This window comes from Pollachius pollachius (assembly GCF_949987615.1).
Source record: "Pollachius pollachius genome assembly, chromosome: 11".
In the NCBI taxonomy this organism is placed as follows: Eukaryota; Metazoa; Chordata; class Actinopteri; order Gadiformes; family Gadidae; genus Pollachius; species Pollachius pollachius.
Window position 1 is genome coordinate 13692438 of NC_136944.1, and position 25324 is coordinate 13717761.

The 25324-nt window shown below is 44.4% G+C and overlaps 1 protein-coding gene and 1 long non-coding RNA gene across 7 annotated transcripts; one reads left to right on the top strand and one right to left on the bottom strand.

Annotated features, from left to right (window-relative positions):
* The first annotated feature begins 81 nt into the window (after positions 1-81).
* On the top strand, positions 82-939 carry LOC307082497. Its single transcript, XR_013812225.1, has 3 exons — positions 82-102; positions 180-254; positions 357-939. It is a non-coding gene; the product is annotated as an uncharacterized lncRNA (long non-coding RNA).
* Positions 932-25324, bottom strand: LOC307082496 (uncharacterized protein). 6 transcript variants are annotated; one of them, XM_079746099.1, is made up of 17 exons: positions 25270-25324; positions 24965-25135; positions 24138-24327; positions 20016-20165; positions 15091-15171; positions 14361-14491; positions 13391-13429; positions 13233-13269; positions 12919-13068; positions 7837-7953; positions 7451-7590; positions 5391-5459; positions 4411-4538; positions 3983-4091; positions 3401-3475; positions 3019-3159; positions 932-2510 (listed from the first exon to the last, which is right to left on the bottom strand). In XM_079746099.1, exons 2-17 carry the CDS (start codon positions 25133-25135, stop codon positions 2427-2429), a joined length of 1812 nt encoding a protein of 603 aa, XP_079602225.1. In that variant the 5' UTR covers positions 25270-25324; the 3' UTR covers positions 932-2426. The 6 variants fall into 6 exon arrangements, with proteins under 6 accessions (XP_079602225.1, XP_079602224.1, XP_079602229.1 ...); XM_079746098.1 differs by having other exon boundaries at positions 14361-14494; XM_079746103.1 differs by lacking the exon at positions 20016-20165 and having other exon boundaries at positions 14361-14494; positions 24159-24327.

Genomic DNA, 25324 nt, shown 5'->3' on the forward strand with positions numbered 1-25324 from the left:
GAGACTAGGATCTCGCGGGACTTTGCAAGTCCACGTTTGTTCTCGTAGCTCACCCTCGTCCATGCTCCTGTTGCCGGCGTCGCAGGTCTGAGAAGAAAAGAGGTACAAACACTTTTCTGGGTCTATATGCTTGTGTTTAATGTTGAGTTTAGATTATTTACCTCTCCTTGCATTCTTAGTGTGTCGGTTGGTGCCATGAGGGTTAAACTGCATGGTACCTCGTACCTGTAGGCCTTACCTCGTAGCAGTTTAAGGTGGGAGCTACTAATAATGTCCACCTAATATGATGTTGCCACCCGTCTGCTGCTGTACATTCGGTGGTTTATTTAACTTTGTATTTCCTGTTATATTTGTAGATATTAATCATCAGCACTTTATGACAAGCAGCATTAGCTGTCCCAGTCAATCTACTGTATTACCTGGATGCGCTACAGCTTAGCTCAAAGCAGGTACGAGAGACTGGGCATGGGTATCATCTGGGTCAGTTTTAATAATACTGTTGAATTTCTTGTAATGTATTTATTCGGTCCTGTAGGCTGAACTGGCGACACACGTCGGCAGGGCAGCCACTGTTCTCTCCTCCCAGAAATCCTTATAATTAGTGTCTCCATTTTTGTTTTGTTGCGCTTACCTTGATAGTTGTGACCATCCACCTTTCCATGGTGTCGTAGAATTTAATGTTTGCTCTGGAAGTGTGCAGTGCCTTCGAACCTATAAGTATACAGTGTTTTGAGCTGTTTAAGTGTGCAGTGCCTTTGAACTTTTAAGTGTGCAGTGTTTTTTAAGTGTGCAGTGTCTTTGAAGTGTGCAGTGCCTTCGAACCTTTAAATACATAACAGTATTCACCTGGTTATGTGTGTGTCCAACTCTAGGTATCAGCCTTATCAAATACAAAAGTATTGATTTTATTGTTGAGGGGATATTGTTAAAATAAACTTTATTTTTGTACAACTTCAAGAGCCTCTGCTTGTCCTTGCCCTAATAGGTATTAACCTGAGTGGGGAGTGGTTGCTGTAGATTAGTCACACTGCGTGTAGTCCAGGGTCTCTCCCCTTTAAAGAGAGTGGCGTTGTCATACACAAGTAATCCTAGTGCCGGTCACACACGTAACGCATAATACAGTCCATGGCAATGTATATTAACGGGGGGACACATGCATATTAGGAACACAAGTCGATAACGATAATGCATGCAATACTGATAAGAAACAGATAAGAAACATTAAATAGAACCAGTTACCGTATATCATATGTTATATCATATAAGATTTCTTTGCCGAAATTTATTTGAGGACTCAGTATTTCTGAAGTTGTGAAAGAAAACCTTATTCCATGTGTGAATTAGGCCTATTATTTGGCCATCAACTGAGCCATTTGAAGTTTGAAATTCATGTGCATCTGTCTCATCGGAGACTGCAGACGCGCTGTCAAAATATCAACTCGTCAGATTCAAATGCGCACATGGCTCTTAAAGGGGATGGGAGCTGGCACTCTCATTGGTTTATTGCACGTTACGCCCAAACCATACCTAAGGGTAATTAGGCTACTTCAAACCAACCCTTTTTAGATTTGCGCCGGGCGCAAGTCATTTTTTGCGCAGGTAAAATAGCGACATCGCCATAGAACCGCCCACAAAGCTACTTGCGCTTGGTGCTTCTCACTTGCGTTTCAGACCGTTAAAATAGGGCCCAAGATGTGTTGTCCTTAACTAAACACATGGATGCGTTAAGAATATGTTGTTTCCAACGCATCCTTTTTGAGAGTGAGAAACAATGTATAACTGTAAGGGGTCTCCTTCTAGAAGCCAATTCATTCTACGGTATCAGATTTAGCACCCCCATCCTGCCAATGGAATGTCCTCACAATTATCCTGGTATATTATTAGACTATTAAGTTGATGTTGACTAAATATCTTCATCCTGAGATGTTGAAAATCTCCATTAGTTATATTTATACTAGGGCTGTGATTTTTGCTTACAATTCCCAAATCTGTGGTGCTACTTATTTGAATTGAACTACACTTGTAGTAACTGTTGGTTTACAATTGTACTAAGTAACTGCCTGTTTACAATTCCCAAATTTGTTGTGTTCCATAAGTTTCATATTTAACCCACACTGAGTAAGTCAATAAAACTCCCTCAAGATCACTTGGTCTAGTTTTTATTTATTAAGTATATTTTGTATGAATGATAATGTGTCATTCCATTTGATAACATTTGACCGCCCTAATTTTATACATTAAAGGCCAGAACATTATAAAAAGTTATTTAATGTTAACGTAAGGAATGTTGTGCCTTTCACACAGACAAGTACCCGTTCTTACTGCTAAACTGCCTTGTTCCTCAACGAGCTAAACGCAACACAGTGACGAATCCACACATTTAATTCTAGCATGTCCGAGGTCCATTAGCACGTTGCATTTCTCTGCTATTGCCTGCGAAAAACCTTTTCTTCCTCTTGTTCATAGAACTCTTTCAGTCTGATTCCCATGTCCCGGAACTCTGGTTTATTCTGAAAAAACAAAACAAATCTATTAAACATTACCAAAGACCTTTAACATGCCTGGCAAAAATAACTAATGAAAAAAACAAAAAAAACAATGACTAGTCTAGCTTACATATCTAACTCGCACGGCCGGTGTAATGCCGTGTTCGGGATGCATCGTACACCACCTGCCCGAGCTACAAAGTGGAAAATCTCCCAGCTTTCTTGCGACTTTTCACAGAGGCACGCCCCCTTTTGGTTGTAATATAACCTGTCCCACTCGTAGTCCTGAGAGTCCACCAAGTTCAGCAAGGTTAACCGCACGACTGGTTTGCTAAAGAGGCTAATGTAGCTAACAATAACAATGAATAGCCAATGACTGTTCTTCCCCGATGCCAACAAAGAGAAATGTAAACGCTATAAGTGCTACAAGCCAGGAAATTACGTCAAAAGAGCAACTCGGGCGGGTGGTGTACGATGCATCTCGAACGCGGCATTATTTGTGAGCCGGGAGGGAGGAGTCCTACTCACTAACCTGGTTAAATTGATCACAGTTGGAGAAAATGAGTTGGATATCGGTTAATAACTGTCCGACGGTGTACTGCTGGTCTAGGAGCTGCTCTGTGATCTTGTCCAGCCACATAGGAGTCACGATTTGAGAGCTGTATCCCCTCACCTGAAGTGAGGGAGGGAGGGAGATAAAGTGAGAGCAAGAGAGAAACTGAAAATCTTTCTGATTTGGTTCAGTCGTACAATTGCCAGTATGTTTGTTTATATCTGTCTGCTAGAGAGTTAAGGAGGGAGAGAGGGAGGGATGGAAGCAGGGAGGGAGGGAGGAAGGGAGGGAGGGACAGAGAGACCGAGCGAGATCACATACATACACAATAGAGAATAATGTTGAAAACAGTGATACTTACATGGATGCATGGATCTTTTGCAAAAATGTGATCCTTGTCTGCATTGTACAGAGACAGGAGCAGGTAGTGGCACTGCTGTTAGGGCACAAAGACAGCTTTTATATTACAAATTACGATATGAATACTGTATGTTGCTATTTTGGAAATGCAATATTACCATGAGTTGTGTCACAGCTAAAAAGACAACTTTTATTTTAAACCTTGGGATGCAGCAAATGGTTTTATTTTCCTTATAGCCAAATACGTTTATTCTATATGCTGTTACTTTACTGCTTTATGTATGGATTTGAGACAAAGTTATTGACCCTGTGTGCCAATCGGTTTCATTTTCCATATTACCAGGGACCAAAAAAGGCCCCTGCCAAACCTTGATCCTGGGTGGCCAAATGTCTTTAGCACCAACAAATAGGCTACACTAGCAGGGAGCGCTAGAAGGACGGTCTAGCAGAAGACCTAGCACTTGATATTCAAGGACTTAGTGTGATGAGTTAGCATGTGAGCTAGAAGGGAGTTAGCATGGAAGCTAGTGTGTGAGCTAGGATGGTAGCTAGCAAGAGAGGTAAAAAGGACCAGGGTGGTTACCAGCATGTGGTTGGAGACAGGATGCATGAGGGTCTCTTCGTGCGTCATTTGAGAGAGATACTCATTCATATTCCAGATGCAGAACGTACACAGCCAAGCACTGTCGTCCCTTTTCTCACACACAAAAACACACAGGCACATATACACACACACACAAGGTTAGGATGTTTTACTTTTTAGGGGAGGCAATGTGTTTGTGTGCCTGTGTATGTGTGTCAGTACGTGTCTCGTGTGCTTTTGTGTTTGTGCAAATACGCATGTGTGTACCAAGGTGTCCCTGTGTGTGTGGCTTTGGGTTTGTGTGTACATGCATATGTTGTGTGTGTGCTTGCACCCCATCGTTTGAACAGTGATATCTTAGCTTGTTGTCCCTGAGTGTGCGTGTAACTGGTGCGTGTGTGTGTGGGTGTGTGTGTGTGAGTGCTCACCCCAGTATAGAGGGGTCCAGCCGGGGCAGGTGACACTCTGGGTGGAAGGAGCGTGGACATTGGTCACACATCACCAGGTTACCCTCACTCCCACACACATAGCAATCATCATCATTCTTCTGTTCCTCCTGCACACACACACACAGGCACACATGCATTTACACACCCACATACACGTGCGCCCATGTGCACACACACACACACACACACACACACACACACAAGGAGAACTGTAGTTTTAGGTGAAACTTCTGATCACAAATGATCTTCCATATGTGTTTAGTAAAGTTTCATGGTTCAATATACATAAATGTAGAATAGCTGAACCGAAGTGAAAAGATTTTAAAAGAGTTCAATACATTAATGTCGGACTGGAGTAAACGTAACAGTTTGAACGAACCAACCATTTGAATGATGTAAAACTGTTGGTTTTACACCTAAGTGAAAGAGGTAAACAAATGGCTAAACTTAAGTGATATAGTTTGAACCTATGTCTAGTAGTATGATTAGCATTAGTTTGATAAGTAGTATAAGGATGATAGGTAAGCCTAACAGAAGTACTACGAGTATAATGCATAATAGTATCGGAATGATCCCTTCTAAGTAGTAGTATAAGCAAAGGTAGTACAAGTATGAATCATAGTAGTATTGCTATGATACCTTATTATTAGTTTAAGTATTAGTAGTAGAATTAGTACTAGTCTGATACATAGTAGCATTGGTATGATAACTTACGAGTAGTAGCATTTGTCTGATAAAAGTAGTGTAAGTAGTAGTATAAGTATGATAAGTAGCATTGAAATGACCGGAAATAGAATAATATTAGTATTTTGTATGATAAATAGAAGTAATGGTATGATAAGTAGTCCTGAACATCCTTTTCCAGCTGTTTAGGATAACTCCTAAAATAATATATTTGGGGGTCTTTTCTTCACCAATCAAACATGTTGCAACTATCTCCAACAGACAGGGGGACTCACCAGGGCTTTAGGCTCAGGATGGCACAGCTGACAGAAACACTGCTCAGAGTGTAAGGTCAACCTCTTCCTCTGGAAGGATCAAGAACACACTCTCTCAGATATATGTAAAGGGTATGAATGATACTAATGTGAACTCAAACCTAAACCCACACCTATTCCATATTTAATATATTTTGCTGTACACACACAAACACACACACTTACATAGGGCTGGGAAAAATCTATATATGATCAACTACATAAAAAGTTGTTTATGCAATTGTGCTGTATTCTGCATTAAGGAACAACAGCTTTAAGAATTGGTTAGTATTTTTTGTATTGTTCCGTCATTTTATAATATTATCTTTTTACGTTAACTTGGGTAGTAAAGGGTACTGCAGGGCAATAGTTAGTGCATTGCAACTAACTAAAATATGGTTTGATTACAAAACTTGTTGTAGTTCTATAATGAAGAAGAGGCCTTCACAAGGCAGATGATCGGATGGGTATTCAAATGTTACACATGCATACACACACACACACTCATGCAAGCGCATATCGAGGTCTTAAAAGGTCCCATGGCATGCTACATTATGGATGCTTTAATATAGATATTAGTAGGCCCCAAACACAGTATTTTAAGACTTTCCCGAAATTCAGCTGTGGTGCAGAATTACAGCTACGACGAGCCAGTCGCACATTGAGCTTTTCCCAAATGCGCCGTTTCGGTGTCTGTAGCTTTAATGCAAATGAGGAGCAGAGAGGCGGGTCAAGGAGGAGGGTGGGGGTGTGGCCCTGAGCAGCTTGCAGCCATGGTACCATGCGCTCTGTTTACATTGGATGTATCGCGATGGCGAGGCCACACAGCCTTTAGCCTAGTTCTGTAAATATTCTAGAACACACGGGAGTACTGGAGCTCTATATCTAAATAATATCATATTATACATAGATATCATATAATATATATTATCACGGCCAAAGCTGTGTTAGCCTCCAGACGATATTATGAATAACAAACGGCCGCGTCGGGTTCTCCAACGTCTCTGGTTCTTCCACGTCCACATCAATCTGAAGTTGACTGAACCATGACGTGGAGGAGAAAGGGATTGTTGACCGCGGTTGTCTCCCACTGGAGCCTCGCTGCCGAGGGACCACCGCCTCGGCAGCGGTCAGCGCTTAGGCACCACCGCCTCCTGGCGGTGGTGCCTCGGCAGCGGGAAACCTTCTGCAACCATGGCTGAGATAACTCCAACGACAGTCTCGTTGTGGAAATACAAGAGACGTCAAAGAACCAATGTGTTATGCGCCATAACACCAACAGCAAACACTTGCGTTACAGTGTGTGTAATCACACACACACACACACACACACACACGTGGCACTCACACGGTCGTGTCTCATTGGCGGGCCAAATTCTCTGGGCAGGCAAGGCAGAGAAACGGGAGGAGATTAGATCCTTTATGACGACATAAGGGACCACATTCCATATCAGCGCGCTTGAGCCTCCGTTTTTTCATAGGCAAGCAGAACACCTAGTGCTCGTTTTACACCGAATGCAAGTTTTAGCCACTGGGGGACCATAGGCAGGCTAGAGGAACTCATATTTAGGTTAGAAAACCTCATAAGGTGGGATTTTCATGCCATTGGACCTTTAATGTTATATTGTAGGATATTTTCAAATGAAAGATATCAGTTCATTCTCTTTCTATCATCAAATGAGGTAACATAATGGTTATTAAGCCTGTGGTCCTTCTATTGCAATGTGTGAAAGTTCCGAACTAGGTGGCAACATGTACATTTTTTTTACTTTTATATTACCTAACAAAACATACAGCGGTCCTAACCTCGGTGACCTCAATGGCCTCAATGGAAGTGTGTGTGTGTGTGTGTGTGCGTGCATGCTTTTTTTTAATTGCACAAACAACTTTTTATGTAGTTGTTCCGAAATACATTTTTCCCAGCCCTATGTAAGTGTGTGTGTGTGTGTGTGTACAGCAAAATATATAAAATATGGCATAGGTGTGGGTTTAGTTGTGAGTTCACATTAGTGTCATTCACGCACACACAGAAAGTGTGTTACCTCAATGAGACTGCTGAGAGGTTGTCCTTCCCATTGGATGTCCCTCCTCCAGTGGGCGTGAGGCGCTGCTGACCCCTGCTCCACGAACTCCACTGGACTCAACCAATGGTCCTCTGTCCGAATACTCTTCCCACACCTCCCTGGAGAAAGAGGACCTTCAGCCATCCGACCACGCCTGACCAGACCATAACTCACCTCACTTTCGTACAGCGTTCATAATGCCACACAACATTAAACAAATGCCGTTCTTCATGCCATGATCATAATCAATATGTATGCATTTGCCACGTCTTTTTTAAATAAGTCAAAGTGCATTCAATTATCTATATTTTGGTCCAGGAAGACAATTGGCAGTCAGGAAAAGGTAGACAGATAGACCCTGATACCTGAGGCGAAGCGGCTCTTGTGCAGCATCCCACTCAGAGCTCCACAAATGACTCTGAACACATTCTGGCCGACCCTGGGCGTCTCGTCTGTCACTTCCTCCCGATAATCTCCTTTGTCTGTATATATATACACACACACAACATTTGAATGAATAATTATGTCAATAATTATGTCAACAATGCTAATAATTCCATTGCTCAAAATGCTAATTCTAGTATATGGTTGTTGCAGGTCTCAACAAGTTAAATTTAAGACCAGACTTTCATGAATGCAATTTAAGACTTATTTAACTAACATACTTGCAAAAAAGTATGAAGGATATGAAGGAAAATCAAAGTACCAGAATTACTTGCAAAGTAAATAAATGTATTTGCATTCAAAATAACACGACTACACAGAACTGTGTGTACGTAAGGGTTGTACGAGTATAATATGCAATGCTTCATTCAACAAAAACATAGATCCCACTAGAGACATTGTAGAAGACATAAAATGTCTGCAGCTGGTGGTTAATCTAACTGATTAGCCACATACAGTCACATAATATATCAGAGAGCGTGATTCATATAATCACGTGTGATAGGTGCCTATAATTTAGTACTCTGTAAGACATATCTGTTTACAATTATGAGATACGACAGATACAAACAAAAGTTAGGTTTGTGGAATTTCGCCGAATATGCTGACGTGAGCTATGCCTCATTTAGGTAAAAATGCTTGTGTCCGCCACATACAACCGTTTTTGAGCCATTACAGAGTTACAGGGTCATTGTTAATGCAGTGTGGGTCGCGCTGGAACCACCTTGATGCTCCCGATGTGAATACTGAACGATAATGGGTGAAGGCAGGAGTTTGCTGGTGGCTTGTAACAGCGGTTTTATGCTTTTCTGACTTCCCATGCGACTCTAAAAGCCGTTATACCCAAAGTTCCTAATTTGAGCATTTTCTTGCACAAGGTGCAGAGCTGTTCTCGGGCCAGATCTTGTTGAAGTTGCACTTAGCCATAGTAGATGAAATTAATGTTAACACAAACATGTTTCCATTTTTTTGACGAGAGGACACGCCACTAGGCCCTGCAACACACTGTTTTGGGGCACATGACGCTGGATGTGCTCTGATAAATTCTAACCTGATTGAACCGTTTTACTGGCATTACTGGTTATTGGTTCCATAATCCAATACATTTTTAAAACCTGTCATAATCATATCTAAAGAGCCAGTGAACTCGAAACCACTTTGTTTTAAAACGTGGTTGTTTGTCTTATATGATCATCCACATAATAATCAATGCAATTTTATCACTGTTTATCACTGGACAAAAGCAAAACATTCTCCCCAAAACACTTGCGTTCTTCTCGCGACGTCAGACTACTTTTTCCAATGTAGTCTGATGTCACGATGAAGGGGCTCCGGCGGCGCGGTGTGTGTGGATTTGTGGAGCTCTGTCTGGGAAGCGGTTGACTGCGTGTCGCAAGAAAGTTGGGCTTTTCAGACACTCATAGTAGAATGCCATGATGTGTGTGGCTGGTGAAGCTCCATCTGAGCAGCAATGTATTTAATACCCTCATCTAAGGATAAGGCTTCCCGGACACATACAGCATAACGCTACTGTGTGTATGTTAGGGCTGGGTAAAAATATCGAGTCATCATTGCACTGCAATTTATTTGTTCTCGATTCAATTTCGATTCAGAATTTTTTTGAAATCGATTATTTCATAAAAAATAAAAGAAGAAGCATACTCAGTCATTGTAATCTAGAAGCGAGTATGCCTAAATGTACATGCCCTTTTACATTTGTCCATGTTAAGATTATTACTTTTATGCTGCAAGTTTAGCTCAGGAACAATACTATACAATGGTGTATTCCCTTTTTGCTAGTTAAAGCACAATGAAATGGTTAATTCATTATGAAATGGTTAATTCTAAATAATATTTAGGTATTTTTGTCATCTGCACTTGGAAATCGAATCGAATGAAGACCTAAAGAATCGAATTTGATTGAATTGTGAGGTACCTGGCAATACCCAGCCCTAGTGTGTGTGTGTGTGTGTGTGTGTGTGCATATTAGTGTTGACTCGTTCGCGAACGAATCAGTTTGAATGAACGAATCGTTAAGACGAACAAACTGAACTGGTTCCTCTCTCTCTCGTTCGCCTCGTTCATCTCGTTCGCCTCGTTCGTCTCGTTCGTCTCGTTCGCCTCGTTCGTCTCGTTCGCCTCGTTCGTTCTCAGACTCGACTCCTCCCAGACCCACTAGTTGCTGACTCGCTGACAGTTCGTTCACTCACTGTGTGAGTGGTGAGGAGGGACCGACTGAGAGACGTCACGACTCACGAGAGCCAGCCAATCGTATGCTGTTCTAGGACTGAGTTTAGGACGCTCTCGTTGAATTTTAGTCAATGAGAGACAGAAATCAACAGGTTTAATGGGGAAAAAACAAATGGGCTTAGTGAGCGAGCTATCTATTATTCACATTGGCCATCTGTTGCATGGACTTATTTAAAGGATGCATTGTACATATTTATAATTCGAAATTCGTCCCAGCCTTTATACCACATTTTCACAACCTACCAGCTCTCGTTGTGAAGACTAGTCGCCGCGCAATTCGTTTCAATGGAAATCACGACAGTATACTTTCAACATAAAGTGTACATATTTATCATTTGAACTTCGTCCCAGCCTTTATACCAGAAACTCTAGAGTCTATAGTGTAGCGACCCTGGGACATTTAAAGAGTTTGTGTGTTATGTGTTGCATTGTATTTCGTTGTCCGTTATGCCAGTTGTTCTCTGTGCATGCATTGGATGTTCTTCTTGTCAATCAGTGTGGGGGGCAAATCATCAGGTCAGCTGGGGGAGGGCCTTGGGAGAACAGGAGGGTGGGGGCTTGCACGTTGAAGGGACCGGGTTGGGGGGTTGCCCGGGTAACCGGTTGTTGTTAGTGTGGCTTTTTGCCATTGGTTACGGGTTTTCAGTGACCTGGTTTGTCACCGGCGAGGTCATTACAATAGCGTTTAACTGCGTTGTCTGATGACAGTTTTTTGCATTTTTCACAATTAACCAGCTCTCGTTTTGAAGGCAGTGTTAATTTTTGCAGCTAGATTTAGTCTTTGGCTGCACAGGGTTCTGTTTATGGGAGCCTAAAACACCCGGGACACCCACCATCATTGCTAAATCAAGTCTATTATTTTGCTGATATGTTAAACATCCAATAATCAACTTCACCCCCCATCCCGCTGCGTTTGGTTAAAGTTGTAATGTTGACGTATGAGAATGAGAACGAGGGAGGCGCTGAGTCTGAGCCGTTCATTCCATGATTCTACCGGAAACTCGACTGAACCGGAAACTCGACTGAACGAACGAACGAACGAACGAACGAACGAACGAACGAACGAGGGGCTGAGTCTGACTGACTCAGAGAACCGTGTATGATTCGATTCACCGCTACCGGAAACTCGACTGAACGAACGATTCGCGAACGACTCCTCTTGGCGAACTGAATGACGCGAACTGGTTCGCGGAAACAAATCACTAAATCCAACCCTAGTGCATATGTTGGAGCTACAAACGGCGTCCGTTGATTACGTAGCTGCCGCTATAGCCATCCGGCTAACCCCGCCCTACCATATTGGTACGGTCGGCGTTGGAAACGCGAGCAGCACCTAACCGCACCTAACCATACCGCACCTAACCGCAGTGTTGGGAAAGTTCAGTTCCCTCTTTGGTTGCTCAGTGTGACATGGGTGGGATTCCTGGTACAATAAGGAGAAAGTGTGATATGATTAGATTGTGGAATCGTTTTATTAATGTGTCAGATGACAGGATCAATAAGAAAGTTCTCCTTTGGAGTAAAGTACAGAACTCTCCATGGGCCGCAGAGATTCATGCTGTCTTTGAAGAAGCCAAATTTCAGTATATCTATAGCAATAATTTATCATGCAGCATAAACAAAATTAGAAAAAACTTACTTGTCGGGTTCAATAAAAAATAGTTAAATGATATAATGTTAAAACCAAAATTACGGACATACGTCCAAATCAAGCATAATTATGAAACAGAATAATTTGTAAAAACAAATTTACCAAGAAATCAGAGATCCTTGATTGCTCAATTAAGAATGGGAATCCTTCCCCTTGCACTTGAGGTCAGCAGATTTAAAAATATCCCAGAGGAACAGAGACTTTGTGAACTTTGTGATTTACGAGAAGTGGAGAATGAATCTCATTTTCTTTTATACTGTCCCTTCTATGATGAACTAAGAGTACCTTTTGTAAATGAACTGTTCAAGGGTGCTCAAAACCCTGAAATATTTTGGAGCAATGATGGTGTCAGGATGGAATGTTTGTTTACCTTTAATGTTTATAAGTTAGCCTCTTTTGTTACTAAAGCCTGGATGAAACGTCAGGATGGTTTATATCGATAATGTTAGTATTGTTTAGCATCTACTTTTGGTTTTTGGTCTGTCTATGTTGTTTTATAATGGTGCCCCAGCCTTTATACCACAGATACTATAGGGTCTATAGCATATAACCACATTTTCTGATTACAGTTTAATATAACAGTAAGCTGACAACACCGCAACTGCAAATGAACCACACGGAGATAACCATGGCAACTGGTCAAACAATCTTCTTTTTGCGATCATTCTGTGCGCGCATCCGCCGTGTTGATAGAAAAATAATCCCCCTATTGAACGAAGTTAAACCGAGTGAGCGTGCCGTTCACAGACACCAGAATGAACGAGTTCACAGTAATGTTCATCAGGCAGTAATACAGTACGTTCAGTTCACGTTTGCCCAAAATATGAACGAGTTCATGAACTATCGTTCAATGAACGCGTTCAGGCACATCACTGCCTAACCACACCGCTCGGTGGAATTGGCCACTTAAATTGGCATGGGTCGTAACCATGTGGATAACACTCCACCCTCTTCCCAAAAACTCCTCAAAACACATTTGAAGGCTTAAAATTCAGATATTGGATTTTAGCCTGTAATAGCTAATAATCCTTTTAATATAAATTAATACTACAATAGTGGTAATACATTTTAATGTGTCCATATGTAGCACTGTCTCATGTACCTGTATCGGAGCTCTGGGTAGAGCAGTCATTCCCCTGCAGTTCCACTTCGTCCTCAATGCTAACCTCGTCTTCATCCGGGTTGGCCTGCAGCCCCTCCTCCTCCCCCTCCTCTTCCTCCAACTCTTCTTCGCTGTCAGAGATAGCTGGAACTGACAATAGAAAAAAAGCTCATGCAAATGTTCATTATCATCTCTGGTCATATTGATTGATCTCAGCCTCACCTGTTCAGTCACTTAATAGATAAATGCGGTAAAAATACCTAACCTTTACAAGTAAAATGTCAAATAAATGAAGCAGAATAACCGCAACAAACCGGTGTTTGAGCTGCAGGGGGGCATCAATTTCTTAGCCTAGACATGAGAACAAACGAGCAGAAGGAGGACAAACAGCCAAGCATGAATCCTGAGAAAACACAAACCAGCAATCCAAATGATTTTACGGTAACCGCCGGATTGATTTATTGAAAGTTACCTTGCTCTTATTATATCCCGGGCATTTCAGGTGTCCCTGCTGCAATAGGGTTTCACAACACACACACACACACACACACACACACACACACACACACACACACACACACACACACACACACAGACACACACACACACACACACACATTAAGCTAATGGAAAGAGGTTCCTCACATAGGATATCAACTCCCCTATGTCTAAACAGGCTGTGCTGTGAGTGTGTTTAGAATGTAGAATCTAGATATTTTAAACAGAACCAAAGTGATTGATCACTAGTAGTTTGCTCATGCAGGCATGAACTCTCAAACCTTACACCCAACTCTCTTGCCCCGAACACCCTGTTTGACCTTGTCCCTGCCCACAACCAAAATTGTGAAACATGCCGTCTCACAGACACTTTTTTTAAATTAAGTGGTGGCTTTATTGCTGTTCAGGCCTAGGGGTCTTCACTTTCTACTCGAGTCATGAGTCCATATATAAATTAGTATTTTAATATTGATCCATATTCCTAACATCACTTCTGTCATCTGATAGATTTAACGATTTTTTGGTAATATGGTAATAATTTTGGTTTTGGGGTAGGGTTCTACTCCTTTATGGTTTTCCCTGCAGTAAGATTTTAAGCAGGACATACAGATGTCAGATAGATAATACCATCATTTGACAACAGGGAGCACTAGACAAATCCTCCATGTGGTACATCAGATATCTCAACCCATTGTGGTGATATATAATACAGAGCAGAACCAAAGCAGGTGGAGGCTGGGTGGTGGTGGGCCAAAGCCTTCACAGCCCACTTTACTTTGAGCGTGTGGGAGATGAAAGGTCGTAAATCTGTGTAAATGTGTGCTTGACTGGACCAAATCTGCCATCAATTAATAACGCAGCGCATGACTAGAGGGTCCTTCGTCCCCTAATCCAAATTAGGGGACAAATCATTTGTTTTAGGGTTTGGTTCTCCTTTTAAATACCTTAAATAGCTCTTTTAACTTGGTGTCGTTGCAACGGATACTCTGCTTCCAGTTCCTCGACCTGTGCTTGCCGCCCAGCTTCTCAAACTTTTTGGGTGTGTACCACTTATTGTTCCTCAGGATGCACGGCTCTGCTGAAACCACAGAGACAGTGAGGTTAAAACTGCTTGAAGGTGGGAAATAGGTTTAAAAAATAAAACAGAACTTAACATTGCATTTCTTTGTTTGTCAAACCCCTCTAAATTGCGTTTAAATCTCTGGTCAAGCCCACTCTGTTTAACCTGAAGAGACAAATAGAAACCCCATCTTGTTGTTTTTCCCTTTCCTCCAGTTGGTCACTGTTTCCAGTGTAACCAATGTCTTTTCATTTTTTTTGTTATATATTAATTAATTTTCAAATGCAAGACCTGGTTTGATTTTCAACATTTCTAATGAAAACCATAATAATTCATCTTTAATGTTAACAATAATACAGAAAGTTTAATCATGAATCCCCTAAACCAAGGAGGAAATCAGGCTTTTACTCCTTCATGGCTCATTTTGTAGTCTTATTAGTTCATAACCTCAAACGCCACACTGAAAACTTCAAGACCAATTCCTTCACATAAATAAAAAAACATAAATCCCATTGCTGTGTTTCTGTACACAACTTTGTATTTAAACTCAACCCTTGGAACAAGAATAAAATGATCACACATTCCAGCCCCTAATCAGGCTGTTTCCCGCTCACCTTTTGCCAGTTTGGTGAGGTAGAGCACCCCCTGCTGGTCACCACAGGTAACAGGAATGTGTGAAGCCAACTCCGCAGAGCCTGGGCTCAGGAATACAGCAAAAAACATATTAAAGGCCGTGTTGCAGGCTTTATTTTCCAACGAATTTGTGCAATTTGCTTGTTGATAATAAAGATTTAAACCATAGTCATCCATTGAATTTAATGTTGTTAGGTATCACAAAACAGAATGTAATATGAAAAAGTAGGTACTATTTTAGTGGTTTGCTATTGATTCTCATTTCCCCCAGAATGCATTGCATGACGTCACTTGGGGAGACACGGACCAAAGCCGCATTGAGTCCCTTGAGAGTAGAGACAAGTAAGAGAGTGTTCAGCAGATTATACAGATACATATAAATACATAGATATTATATATAGTTAGTATATGCTACACGTGAACCTCCTAAGATGGCACAATTTGATTGGTTCGCTATCTCAGGATATTGGGCAATATCCCATGATTGACATCTCAAACTCAATATAGTTTTCATCGCAAAATGTCTGCTAATAAAAACAAATATATCCTGGCAAAAAGTGTTATCTTGTTTATTTTTGGGCTGTTCACGTGTAGTATACACTAAAACATTTAAACACCGAACCACCTTGATGCTCCCGATGTGAATACTGAACGATAATGGGTGAAGGCAGGAGTTTGCTGGTGGCTTGTAACAGCGGTTTTATGCTTTTCTGACTTCCCATGCGACTCTAAAAGCCGTTATACCCAAAGTTCCTAATTTGAGCATTTTCTTGCACAAGGTGCAGAGCTGTTCTCGGGCCAGATCTTGTTGAAGTTGCACTTAGCCATAGTAGATGAAATTAATGTTAACACAAACATGTTTTCATTTTTTTGACAAGAGGACACGCCACTAGGCCCTGCAACACACTGTTTTGGGGCACATGACGCTGGATGTGCTCTGATAAATTCTAACCTGATTGAACCGTTTTACTGGCATTACTGGTTATTGGTTCCATAATCCAATACATTTTTAAAACCTGTCATAATCATATCTAAAGAGCCAGTGAACTCGAAACCACTTTGTTTTAAAACGTGGTTGTTTGTCTTATATGATCATCCACATAATAATCAATGCAATTTTATCACTGTTTATCACTGGACAAAAGCAAAACATTCTCCCCAAAACACTTGCGTTCTTCTCGCGACGTCAGACTACTTTTTCCAATGTAGTCTGATGTCACGATGAAGGGGCTCCGGCGGCGCGGTGTGTGTGGATTTGTGGAGCTCTGTCTGGGAAGCGGTTGACTGCGTGTCGCAAGAAAGTTGGGCTTTTCAGACACTCATAGTAGAATGCCATGATGTGTGTGGCTGGTGAAGCTCCATCTGAGCAGCAATGTATTTAATACCCTCATCTAAGGATAAGGCTTCCCGGACACATACAGCATAACGCTACTGTGTGTATGTTAGGGCTGGGTAAAAATATCGAGTCATCATTGCACTGCAATTTATTTGTTCTCGATTCAATTTCGATTCAGAATTTTTTTGAAATCGATTATTTCATAAAAAATAAAAGAAGAAGCATACTCAGTCATTGTAATCTAGAAGCGAGTATGCCTAAATGTACATGCCCTTTTACATTTGTCCATGTTAAGATTATTACTTTTATGCTGCAAGTTTAGCTCAGGAACAATACTATACAATGGTGTATTCCCTTTTTGCTAGTTAAAGCACAATGAAATGGTTAATTCATTATGAAATGGTTAATTCTAAATAATATTTAGGTATTTTTGTCATCTGCACTTGGAAATCGAATCGAATGAAGACCTAAAGAATCGAATTTGATTGAATTGTGAGGTACCTGGCAATACCCAGCCCTAGTGTGTGTGTGTGTGTGTGTGTGTGTGTGCATATTAGTGTTGACTCGTTCGCGAACGAATCAGTTCGAATGAACGAATCGTTAAGACGAACAAACTGAACTGGTTCCTCTCTCTCTCGTTCGCCTCGTTCATCTCGTTCGCCTCGTTCGTCTCGTTCGTCTCGTTCGCCTCGTTCGTCTCGTTCGCCTCGTTCGTTCTCAGACTCGACTCCTCCCAGACCCACTAGTTGCTGACTCGCTGACAGTTCGTTCACTCACTGTGTGAGTGGTGAGGAGGGACCGACTGAGAGACGTCACGACTCACGAGAGCCAGCCAATCGTATGCTGTTCTAGGACTGAGTTTAGGACGCTCTCGTTGAATTTTAGTCAATGAGAGACAGAAATCAACAGGTTTAATGGGGAAAAAACAAATGGGCTTAGTGAGCGAGCTATCTATTATTCACATTGGCCATCTGTTGCATGGACTTATTTAAAGGATGCATTGTACATATTTATAATTCGAAATTCGTCCCAGCCTTTATACCACATTTTCACAACCTACCAGCTCTCGTTGTGAAGACTAGTCGCCGCGCAATTCGTTTCAATGGAAATCACGACAGTATACTTTCAACATAAAGTGTACATATTTATCATTTGAACTTCGTCCCAGCCTTTATACCAGAAACTCTAGAGTCTATAGTGTAGCGACCCTGGGACATTTAAAGAGTTTGTGTGTTATGTGTTGCATTGTATTTCGTTGTCAGTTATGCCAGTTGTTCTCTGTGCATGCATTGGATGTTCTTCTTGTCAATCAGTGTGGGGGGCAAATCATCAGGTCAGCTGGGGGAGGGCCTTGGGAGAACAGGAGGGTGGGGGCTTGCACGTTGAAGGGACCGGGTTGGGGGGTTGCCCGGGTAACCGGTTGTTGTTAGTGTGGCTTTTTGCCATTGGTTACGGGTTTTCAGTGACCTGGTTTGTCACCGGCGAGGTCATTACAATAGCGTTTAACTGCGTTGTCTGATGACAGTTTTTTGCATTTTTCACAATTAACCAGCTCTCGTTTTGAAGGCAGTGTTAATTTTTGCAGCTAGATTTAGTCTTTGGCTGCACAGGGTTCTGTTTATGGGAGCCTAAAACACCCGGGACACCCACCATCATTGCTAAATCAAGTCTATTATTTTGCTGATATGTTAAACATCCAATAATCAACTTCACCCCCCATCCCGCTGCGTTTGGTTAAAGTTGTAATGTTGACGTATGAGAATGAGAACGAGGGAGGCGCTGAGTCTGAGCCGTTCATTCCATGATTCTACCGGAAACTCGACTGAACCGGAAACTCGACTGAACGAACGAACGAACGAACGAACGAACGAACGAACGAACGAGGGGCTGAGTCTGACTGACTCAGAGAACCGTGTATGATTCGATTCACCGCTACCGGAAACTCGACTGAACGAACGATTCGCGAACGACTCCTCTTGGCGAACTGAATGACGCGAACTGGTTCGCGGAAACAAATCACTAAATCCAACCCTAGTGCATATGTTGGAGCTACAAACGGCGTCCGTTGATTACGTAGCTGCCGCTATAGCCATCCGGCTAACCCCGCCCTACCATATTGGTACGGTCGGCGTTGGAAACGCGAGCAGCACCTAACCGCACCTAACCATACCGCACCTAACCGCAGTGTTGGGAAAGTTCAGTTCCCTCTTTGGTTGCTCAGTGTGACATGGGTGGGATTCCTGGTACAATAAGGAGAAAGTGTGATATGATTAGATTGTGGAATCGTTTTATTAATGTGTCAGATGACAGGATCAATAAGAAAGTTCTCCTTTGGAGTAAAGTACAGAACTCTCCATGGGCCGCAGAGATTCATGCTGTCTTTGAAGAAGCCAAATTTCAGTATATCTATAGCAATAATTTATCATGCAGCATAAACAAAATTAGAAAAAACTTACTTGTCGGGTTCAATAAAAAATAGTTAAATGATATAATGTTAAAACCAAAATTACGGACATACGTCCAAATCAAGCATAATTATGAAACAGAATAATTTGTTAAAACAAATTTACCAAGAAATCAGAGATCCTTGATTGCTCAATTAAGAATGGGAATCCTTCCCCTTGCACTTGAGGTCAGCAGATTTAAAAATATCCCAGAGGAACAGAGACTTTGTGAACTTTGTGATTTACGAGAAGTGGAGAATGAATCTCATTTTCTTTTATACTGTCCCTTCTATGATGAACTAAGAGTACCTTTTGTAAATGAACTGTTCAAGGGTGCTCAAAACCCTGAAATATTTTGGAGCAATGATGGTGTCAGGATGGAATGTTTGTTTACCTTTAATGTTTATAAGTTAGCCTCTTTTGTTACTAAAGCCTGGATGAAACGTCAGGATGGTTTATATCGATAATGTTAGTATTGTTTAGCATCTACTTTTGGTTTTTGGTCTGTCTATGTTGTTTTATAATGGTGCCCCAGCCTTTATACCACAGATACTATAGGGTCTATAGCATATAACCACATTTTCTGATTACAGTTTAATATAACAGTAAGCTGACAACACCGCAACTGCAAATGAACCACACGGAGATAACCATGGCAACTGGTCAAACAATCTTCTTTTTGCGATCATTCTGTGCGCGCATCCGCCGTGTAGATAGAAAAATAATCCCCCTATTGAACGAAGTTAAACCGAGTGAGCGTGCCATTCACAGACACCAGAATGAACGAGTTCACAGTAATGTTCATCAGGCAGTAATACAGTACGTTCAGTTCACGTTTGCCCAAAATATGAACGAGTTCATGAACTATCGTTCAATGAACGCGTTCAGGCACATCACTGCCTAACCACACCGCTCGGTGGAATTGGCCACTTAAATTGGCATGGGTCGTAACCATGTGGATAACACTCCACCCTCTTCCCAAAAACTCCTCAAAACACATTTGAAGGCTTAAAATTCAGATATTGGATTTTAGCCTGTAATAGCTAATAATCCTTTTAATATAAATTAATACTACAATAGTGGTAATACATTTTAATGTGTCCATATGTAGCACTGTCTCATGTACCTGTATCGGAGCTCTGGGTAGAGCAGTCATTCCCCTGCAGTTCCACTTCGTCCTCAATGCTAACCTCGTCTTCATCCGGGTTGGCCTGCAGCCCCTCCTCCTCCCCCTCCTCTTCCTCCAACTCTTCTTCGCTGTCAGAGATAGCTGGAACTGACAATAGAAAAAAAGCTCATGCAAATGTTCATTATCATCTCTGGTCATATTGATTGATCTCAGCCTCACCTGTTCAGTCACTTAATAGATAAATGCGGTAAAAATACCTAACCTTTACAAGTAAAATGTCAAATAAATGAAGCAGAATAACCGCAACAAACCGGTGTTTGAGCTACAGGGGAGCATCAATTTCTTAGCCTAGACATGAGAACAAACGAGCAGAAGGAGGACAAACAGCCAAGCATGAATCCTGAGAAAACACATTGGGTCCATTCTAACTTATGGTAAGAGGCTATTCTTTAAATCTTTGCAATGACTGAATGTTGACGATAAAACGGATTGTTTTGCATAAGATGAGTGTGTGCGACTGTGCGTGTGTCCTTTCTGGCTTCTGCATACTGCATGATTATGAAGGCCTTGTGGTTAGTTGTGGTCTTAGTGCGGCAGCCTAGCCTTGGAGTTGGATACGTTGGAGTGATTGTGTACGGGCGTGCGAGAGTGAGAGAGAGAGAGCGCACCCGCCGTGGTGATGTTTGGCTTGTTGTGGGCTGTCTGACACCACGATCGGTCATACTTGCAAGCACTCATTTGCAAGTGCACTGATTGCGTGTTGTGGCAACCCGTCTCCCCAAGTGTCAGATACCCGGTAGGAATTACACGGAAAGCAGGGGTTAAAGCCGCAGTCGGCGTTTATTTCAACAGAATAAGTAGTCTGTATACTCGTGCTAGGGTCTCAGTGAGCCTCTAGATCGCCGGCGTGGTGCGGAATCCCTCCGTGTCGCTTCGCCCTTCTCCCGGTCTAGCGAGTACTCCCGCCGTGTCACTTGCCCGGCGCTGTGCGGAATCCCTCCGTGTCGCTTCGCCCTGGTGCGTACTCCCTCCGCGTCCCTTGCCGTTCGCCCGGTCTGGTGCTTACTCCCTCCGTGTCACTCTCCCGTTCGCCCGGTCTGGTGCGCCTTTTAAGCCCGGCTCCTGGTCCTTTCCCTTCCTCCGGCCAGGTGTCCCCGATTGCGCTGATTGGGGGGAGAGACGTGGTGCTCTCTGTCGCCGGCTGGAGGGTGGGGACGGTAAACCAGGTCTACTGCGTGTCCTCGGACCCGCCCGGTCCGAGGTTCAGCGGCGGGATGCCACACTCCTCCACCGCTTGCTCAGGCCTCTGGTCGTCGGTGAACCCGCTCAGGCAGGCATCCCGGCGTGACAGGGCGTCGGCGTTCTTGGCTCCGGCCATCCACTTCCGGGGGCGTGGTTGGTGACCAGGATGACCTCCCTCCCTAGGAGATAATACCTGATGTTTCGGAGGGCCCGGAACCACCGCGTCACTCGTGCGTTGGTGTCCCTGGCTCCGGCCATCCGCTTCAGGGGGGCGTGGTCGGTGACCAGGATGACCTCCCTCCGCCCTCCACCGGCTCTGGGCTTGATAGGCACACTCGTGGTCCACTGTGATTCGCTGCAGCGGCTTGGCGGTCGACGCCTTCTTGGAGCCGGGGTCCTTGGTCACCTCCTCCATCAGGTCGTCGTCGTCATCGTCGTCGTGGCCCGTGGGTCCAGAGGGGACCCGGTGGTCGTCCGAGCTCTTGTCGGGATCTGGAAGCTTCACAGGTTTACCTGTCTCCGGGAGGTCGTCCCCATCCACGTCCAGCGTGATGGCGGCTTCATTGGGGATAGACACGGGCAGGTGGTCGTCCTCAGCTTCTTTAGCGGAGTCCCTTGCTTCGACTGACGTCTCTGCCGCTTCCGTCTCTGCCTCTGCCTCCGGCTCGGTGTCGACGTCGGCCTCTGGCTCGGCCTCGAGCTCTGACTCCAAGTCGGCCTCGAGCAGCGCCACGGCCTCTGGTTCCGGTGAGGCCGCGGGCTCAGCCTCCGCCTCGGGCTCCGTCTCCACCACAGGCTGGGTCACGACCGACGTCTCATCGGCCTGGATTGAGGCCTCTGTCGTGGGCTCGGTGTCGATGTCGGTCTCTGGATCGGCCTCGAGCTCTGGCTCCGAGTCGGCCTCGAGCAGCGCCACGGCCTCTGGTTCCGGTGAGGCCGCGGGCTCAGCCTCCCCTGTTCGCCCTCCGGGGGGCGACGGAGGCCTGGTGGCCCCGTAGGCCTGTTGAGCTCCCCTCACCCCTCTGCGGGGTGGTTCTCTCCGGCTCCGGAGTTCACGCGCCGGGTCCTGTAGCCGGTGGAAGATCGGGCAGTCCTTCCCGATTAGCAGCGGCACCGGGAGGTGGGGTACGATCCCTGCCCGCGTCGTGAATACCCCGTGCGGGGTCCGGATGACGACGTGGCAGGTCTCGAACGTCCGGGTGTCCCCGTGTATGCAGGTCACCTCTATGGGCGCGCCCTCCTTCCCGCCCGCCAAGTCGGGGCGGAGGAGAGTGACCACGCTGCCGGTATCCACGAGGGCCTGCGTGCCCCGGTTCATTACCCGCGCCGGTATGGTCGGGCTTCCTGTTTTCCCCTGTGCCCAGCAGGTCGCTAGCATGCATGGCTGCGTCTGCTGCCAGCGTGGCTCGCCTCGGGGCCCCGTCTCCCGCGGCCTCGTCTCCCGCGGCCTCATCTCGGGCCCCGTCGTCTCTGGCGGCGTCGTCTCCGGCTGCATCGGGGCGGCGGTCGCGGCGGCGGCTGCGGCGGCGGTTAGTTCGGTGAGCCGTAGTACGGCCTCGTAGAGCAGGGCCAGACTCTCCGTGGTCTCCCGCTGCTGCTGCTGGGCGGGCGTCGCCGCGGTCCCATCCGGGTTCTGCATGCCGGCTGAAGGGGGTTCCCTCACAAAACCGGCCCGTAGCGCGGTCGAGTTGCCTGCATTCTCCACCATATGTGGCAACCCGTCTCCCCAAGTGTCAGATACCCGGTAGGAATTACACGGAAAGCAGGGGTTAAAGTCGCAGTCTGCGTTTATTTCAACAGAATAAGTAGTCTGTATACTCGTGCTAGGGTCTCAGTGAGCCTCTAGATCGCCGGCGTGGTGCGGAATCCCTCCGTGTCGCTTCGCCCTTCTCCCGGTCTAGCGAGTACTCCCGCCGTGTCACTTGCCCGGCGCTGTGTGGAATCCCTCCGTGTCGCTTCGCCCTGGTGCGTACTCCCTCCGCGTCCCTTGCCGTTCGCCCGGTCTGGTGCTTACTCCCCCCGTGTCACTCTCTCGTTTGCCCGGTCTGGGGCTCCTTTTAAGCCCGGCTCCTGGTCCTTTCCCTTCCTCCGGCCAGGTGTCCCCGATTGCGCTGATTGGGGGGAGAGACGTGGTGCCCTCCTTTGCCGGCTGGAGGGTGGGGACGGTAAACCAGGTCTACTGCGTGTCCTCGGACCCGCCCGGTCCGAGGTTCAGCGGCGGGATGCCACAGTGTCCAATAGGCTATACCTGCCATTTATTCAGTTGATTGCTCATCTAAGTGGTGCCAATTATTGTCGTGTTTGCATTGTAATGCACAACTTTGCCTCTCCTTGTAATGAATCAACGGGCATCCAAACAACTTTAGCCAATGCAGCCTCCTATGTCAGTGTTGCTTTAAAATATATAGCATATCGGATCATCAAAAATTGTTAGTAGCCTATGTGTGTTGTCATGTAGGCTAAATACTGATTGTCTTGGCTTGCATCAATGAAATATTGTAATGTTAAAGGCCTACTGCAAAATGTATATCGGTATTGCGCAACAATCAGGAGATGGGGACCCCTGAATATTGACGGGTATTTCGCACACTGGGTAAAATAAAGCTTAGAAATAAACACTAGGCAAAGATGTTGTTACTGGAGCTAGTAGGCTACCATTAAAACGTGCAATAACTAATCGGAAATCGGTTTACAACGTCGGGGGTAAGATTTAATTAGGGATTATCAGGGAGGGATTTCTCACGCCGACAGCTCCCTCTGGTGGGCTTGTGTGTGTATGGACTCGGGCAGTCAACACGCGTCAGTCCTGTTATGTGCCAGCTCGTTAATACATGTTACTAAGAGACACAGCCCGACTCCGTGTATTATTCTATTCACCTTCACTTGCAACCCCCGAACCATCGAAGAGACTGTCTCGTAGCTGCTTCAGAGTGGGGTACTGGGTCATCATGAATTCCTTGAAGACGCAGGTCCAGAACATCTTGATGTCCGGATGTCGCTCTTTCTCGATCCAGCACAGAAGTTCATATACTTTCTGCTGCATTTCTTCGCTGCTGTTTATCGTCTCCTGGAGATGGGAGGAAGAAAAGTTTTTCATTAACATCGAGGGGTATGAATGAGGTAACAGATTTTCGTGGACGTTTGAGAGTGGAGCGAGTCACAAACTATAGTATGAGGACCATAATAAAGGGCATTGATGCCTATTGGAATAGTCCATTTCTACATTCCCACCTCTGCATTTATCAGTAGCGGTTCCTGGCCGAGCTCACCAGGGACGAAAACATGAACGCTCATTCATGATGAACGCGCGCAGTGCACTCGCACATGCATTTCTTTTCTAAAGCGTGTGGCCTGGCCTACACTGATGTAACTAAAAAACATACTCGCGTGACGCGTCGTGTGGAGGCGCATTAGAGAGGATCATAAGATTCATAACTAAAACTAGACACTTAACAGTGTCAGCAGAGTGCAATGCTTCTTAACTTTTAATCAAACGTGCAGACAAAGTTCAACTTCATAAAGTAAAGTTCATTTCCTGGTGCGTGCTGCTTAAATGTAAGGCAAATGAGCCCTCTAGCCAGTTGCCGCACAAGGCGGCAACTAAAGGATTTCCGTTCTCTTAGCCCATTATATTTGCGCGCATTATTCAAATATGTTGCGTCAGACACTCATGGCTATTTGATCCGAGATACATTTAGTCTCACCTGATATTTCTCCTCAAGAATGAGCTGGTGATCCCGCAGCTGGTTTAAAAATGTTTGCGGCCTATCCATGCAGGACATTTTTCTCTTATTGCGCCCGAAAAACCGTAGAAGATGTAAATAGTCAAGTTCATCCAATGGGTTCATTTTGAATAGTTCCGTCTGCAATTCCATCTGTAGATACAAATATGATAACCATGTTACAAGTATAACCTCAATGTAGACGTCTACGTAGGCTATGTACTTACAAACGCGTAACAACAAGCAAACTGTGAAAATATGACGGAAAATCAAGTTAATTTGCTTACGGACTGAAAACACAATCGACGTGAAGTGGTAAACGTTTTCAGGTCCTCTTACGCA

Bases quoted from the DNA above. Each gene is read 5' to 3' on its own strand.
- LOC307082496 (XM_079746098.1), bottom strand. From the start codon at position 25,135: ATGGAATTGCAGACGGAACTATTCAAAATGAACCCATTGGATGAACTT. The intron at 3,476-3,982 runs GTAACCACCCTG...GTGCCCTAACAG, and splicing joins CTGTCTCCAACCACATGCTG to CAGTGCCACTACCTGCTCCT. The intron at 2,511-3,018 runs GTTAGTGAGTAG...TTGTTTTTTCAG, and splicing joins ACTGTGATCAATTTAACCAG to AATAAACCAGAGTTCCGGGA.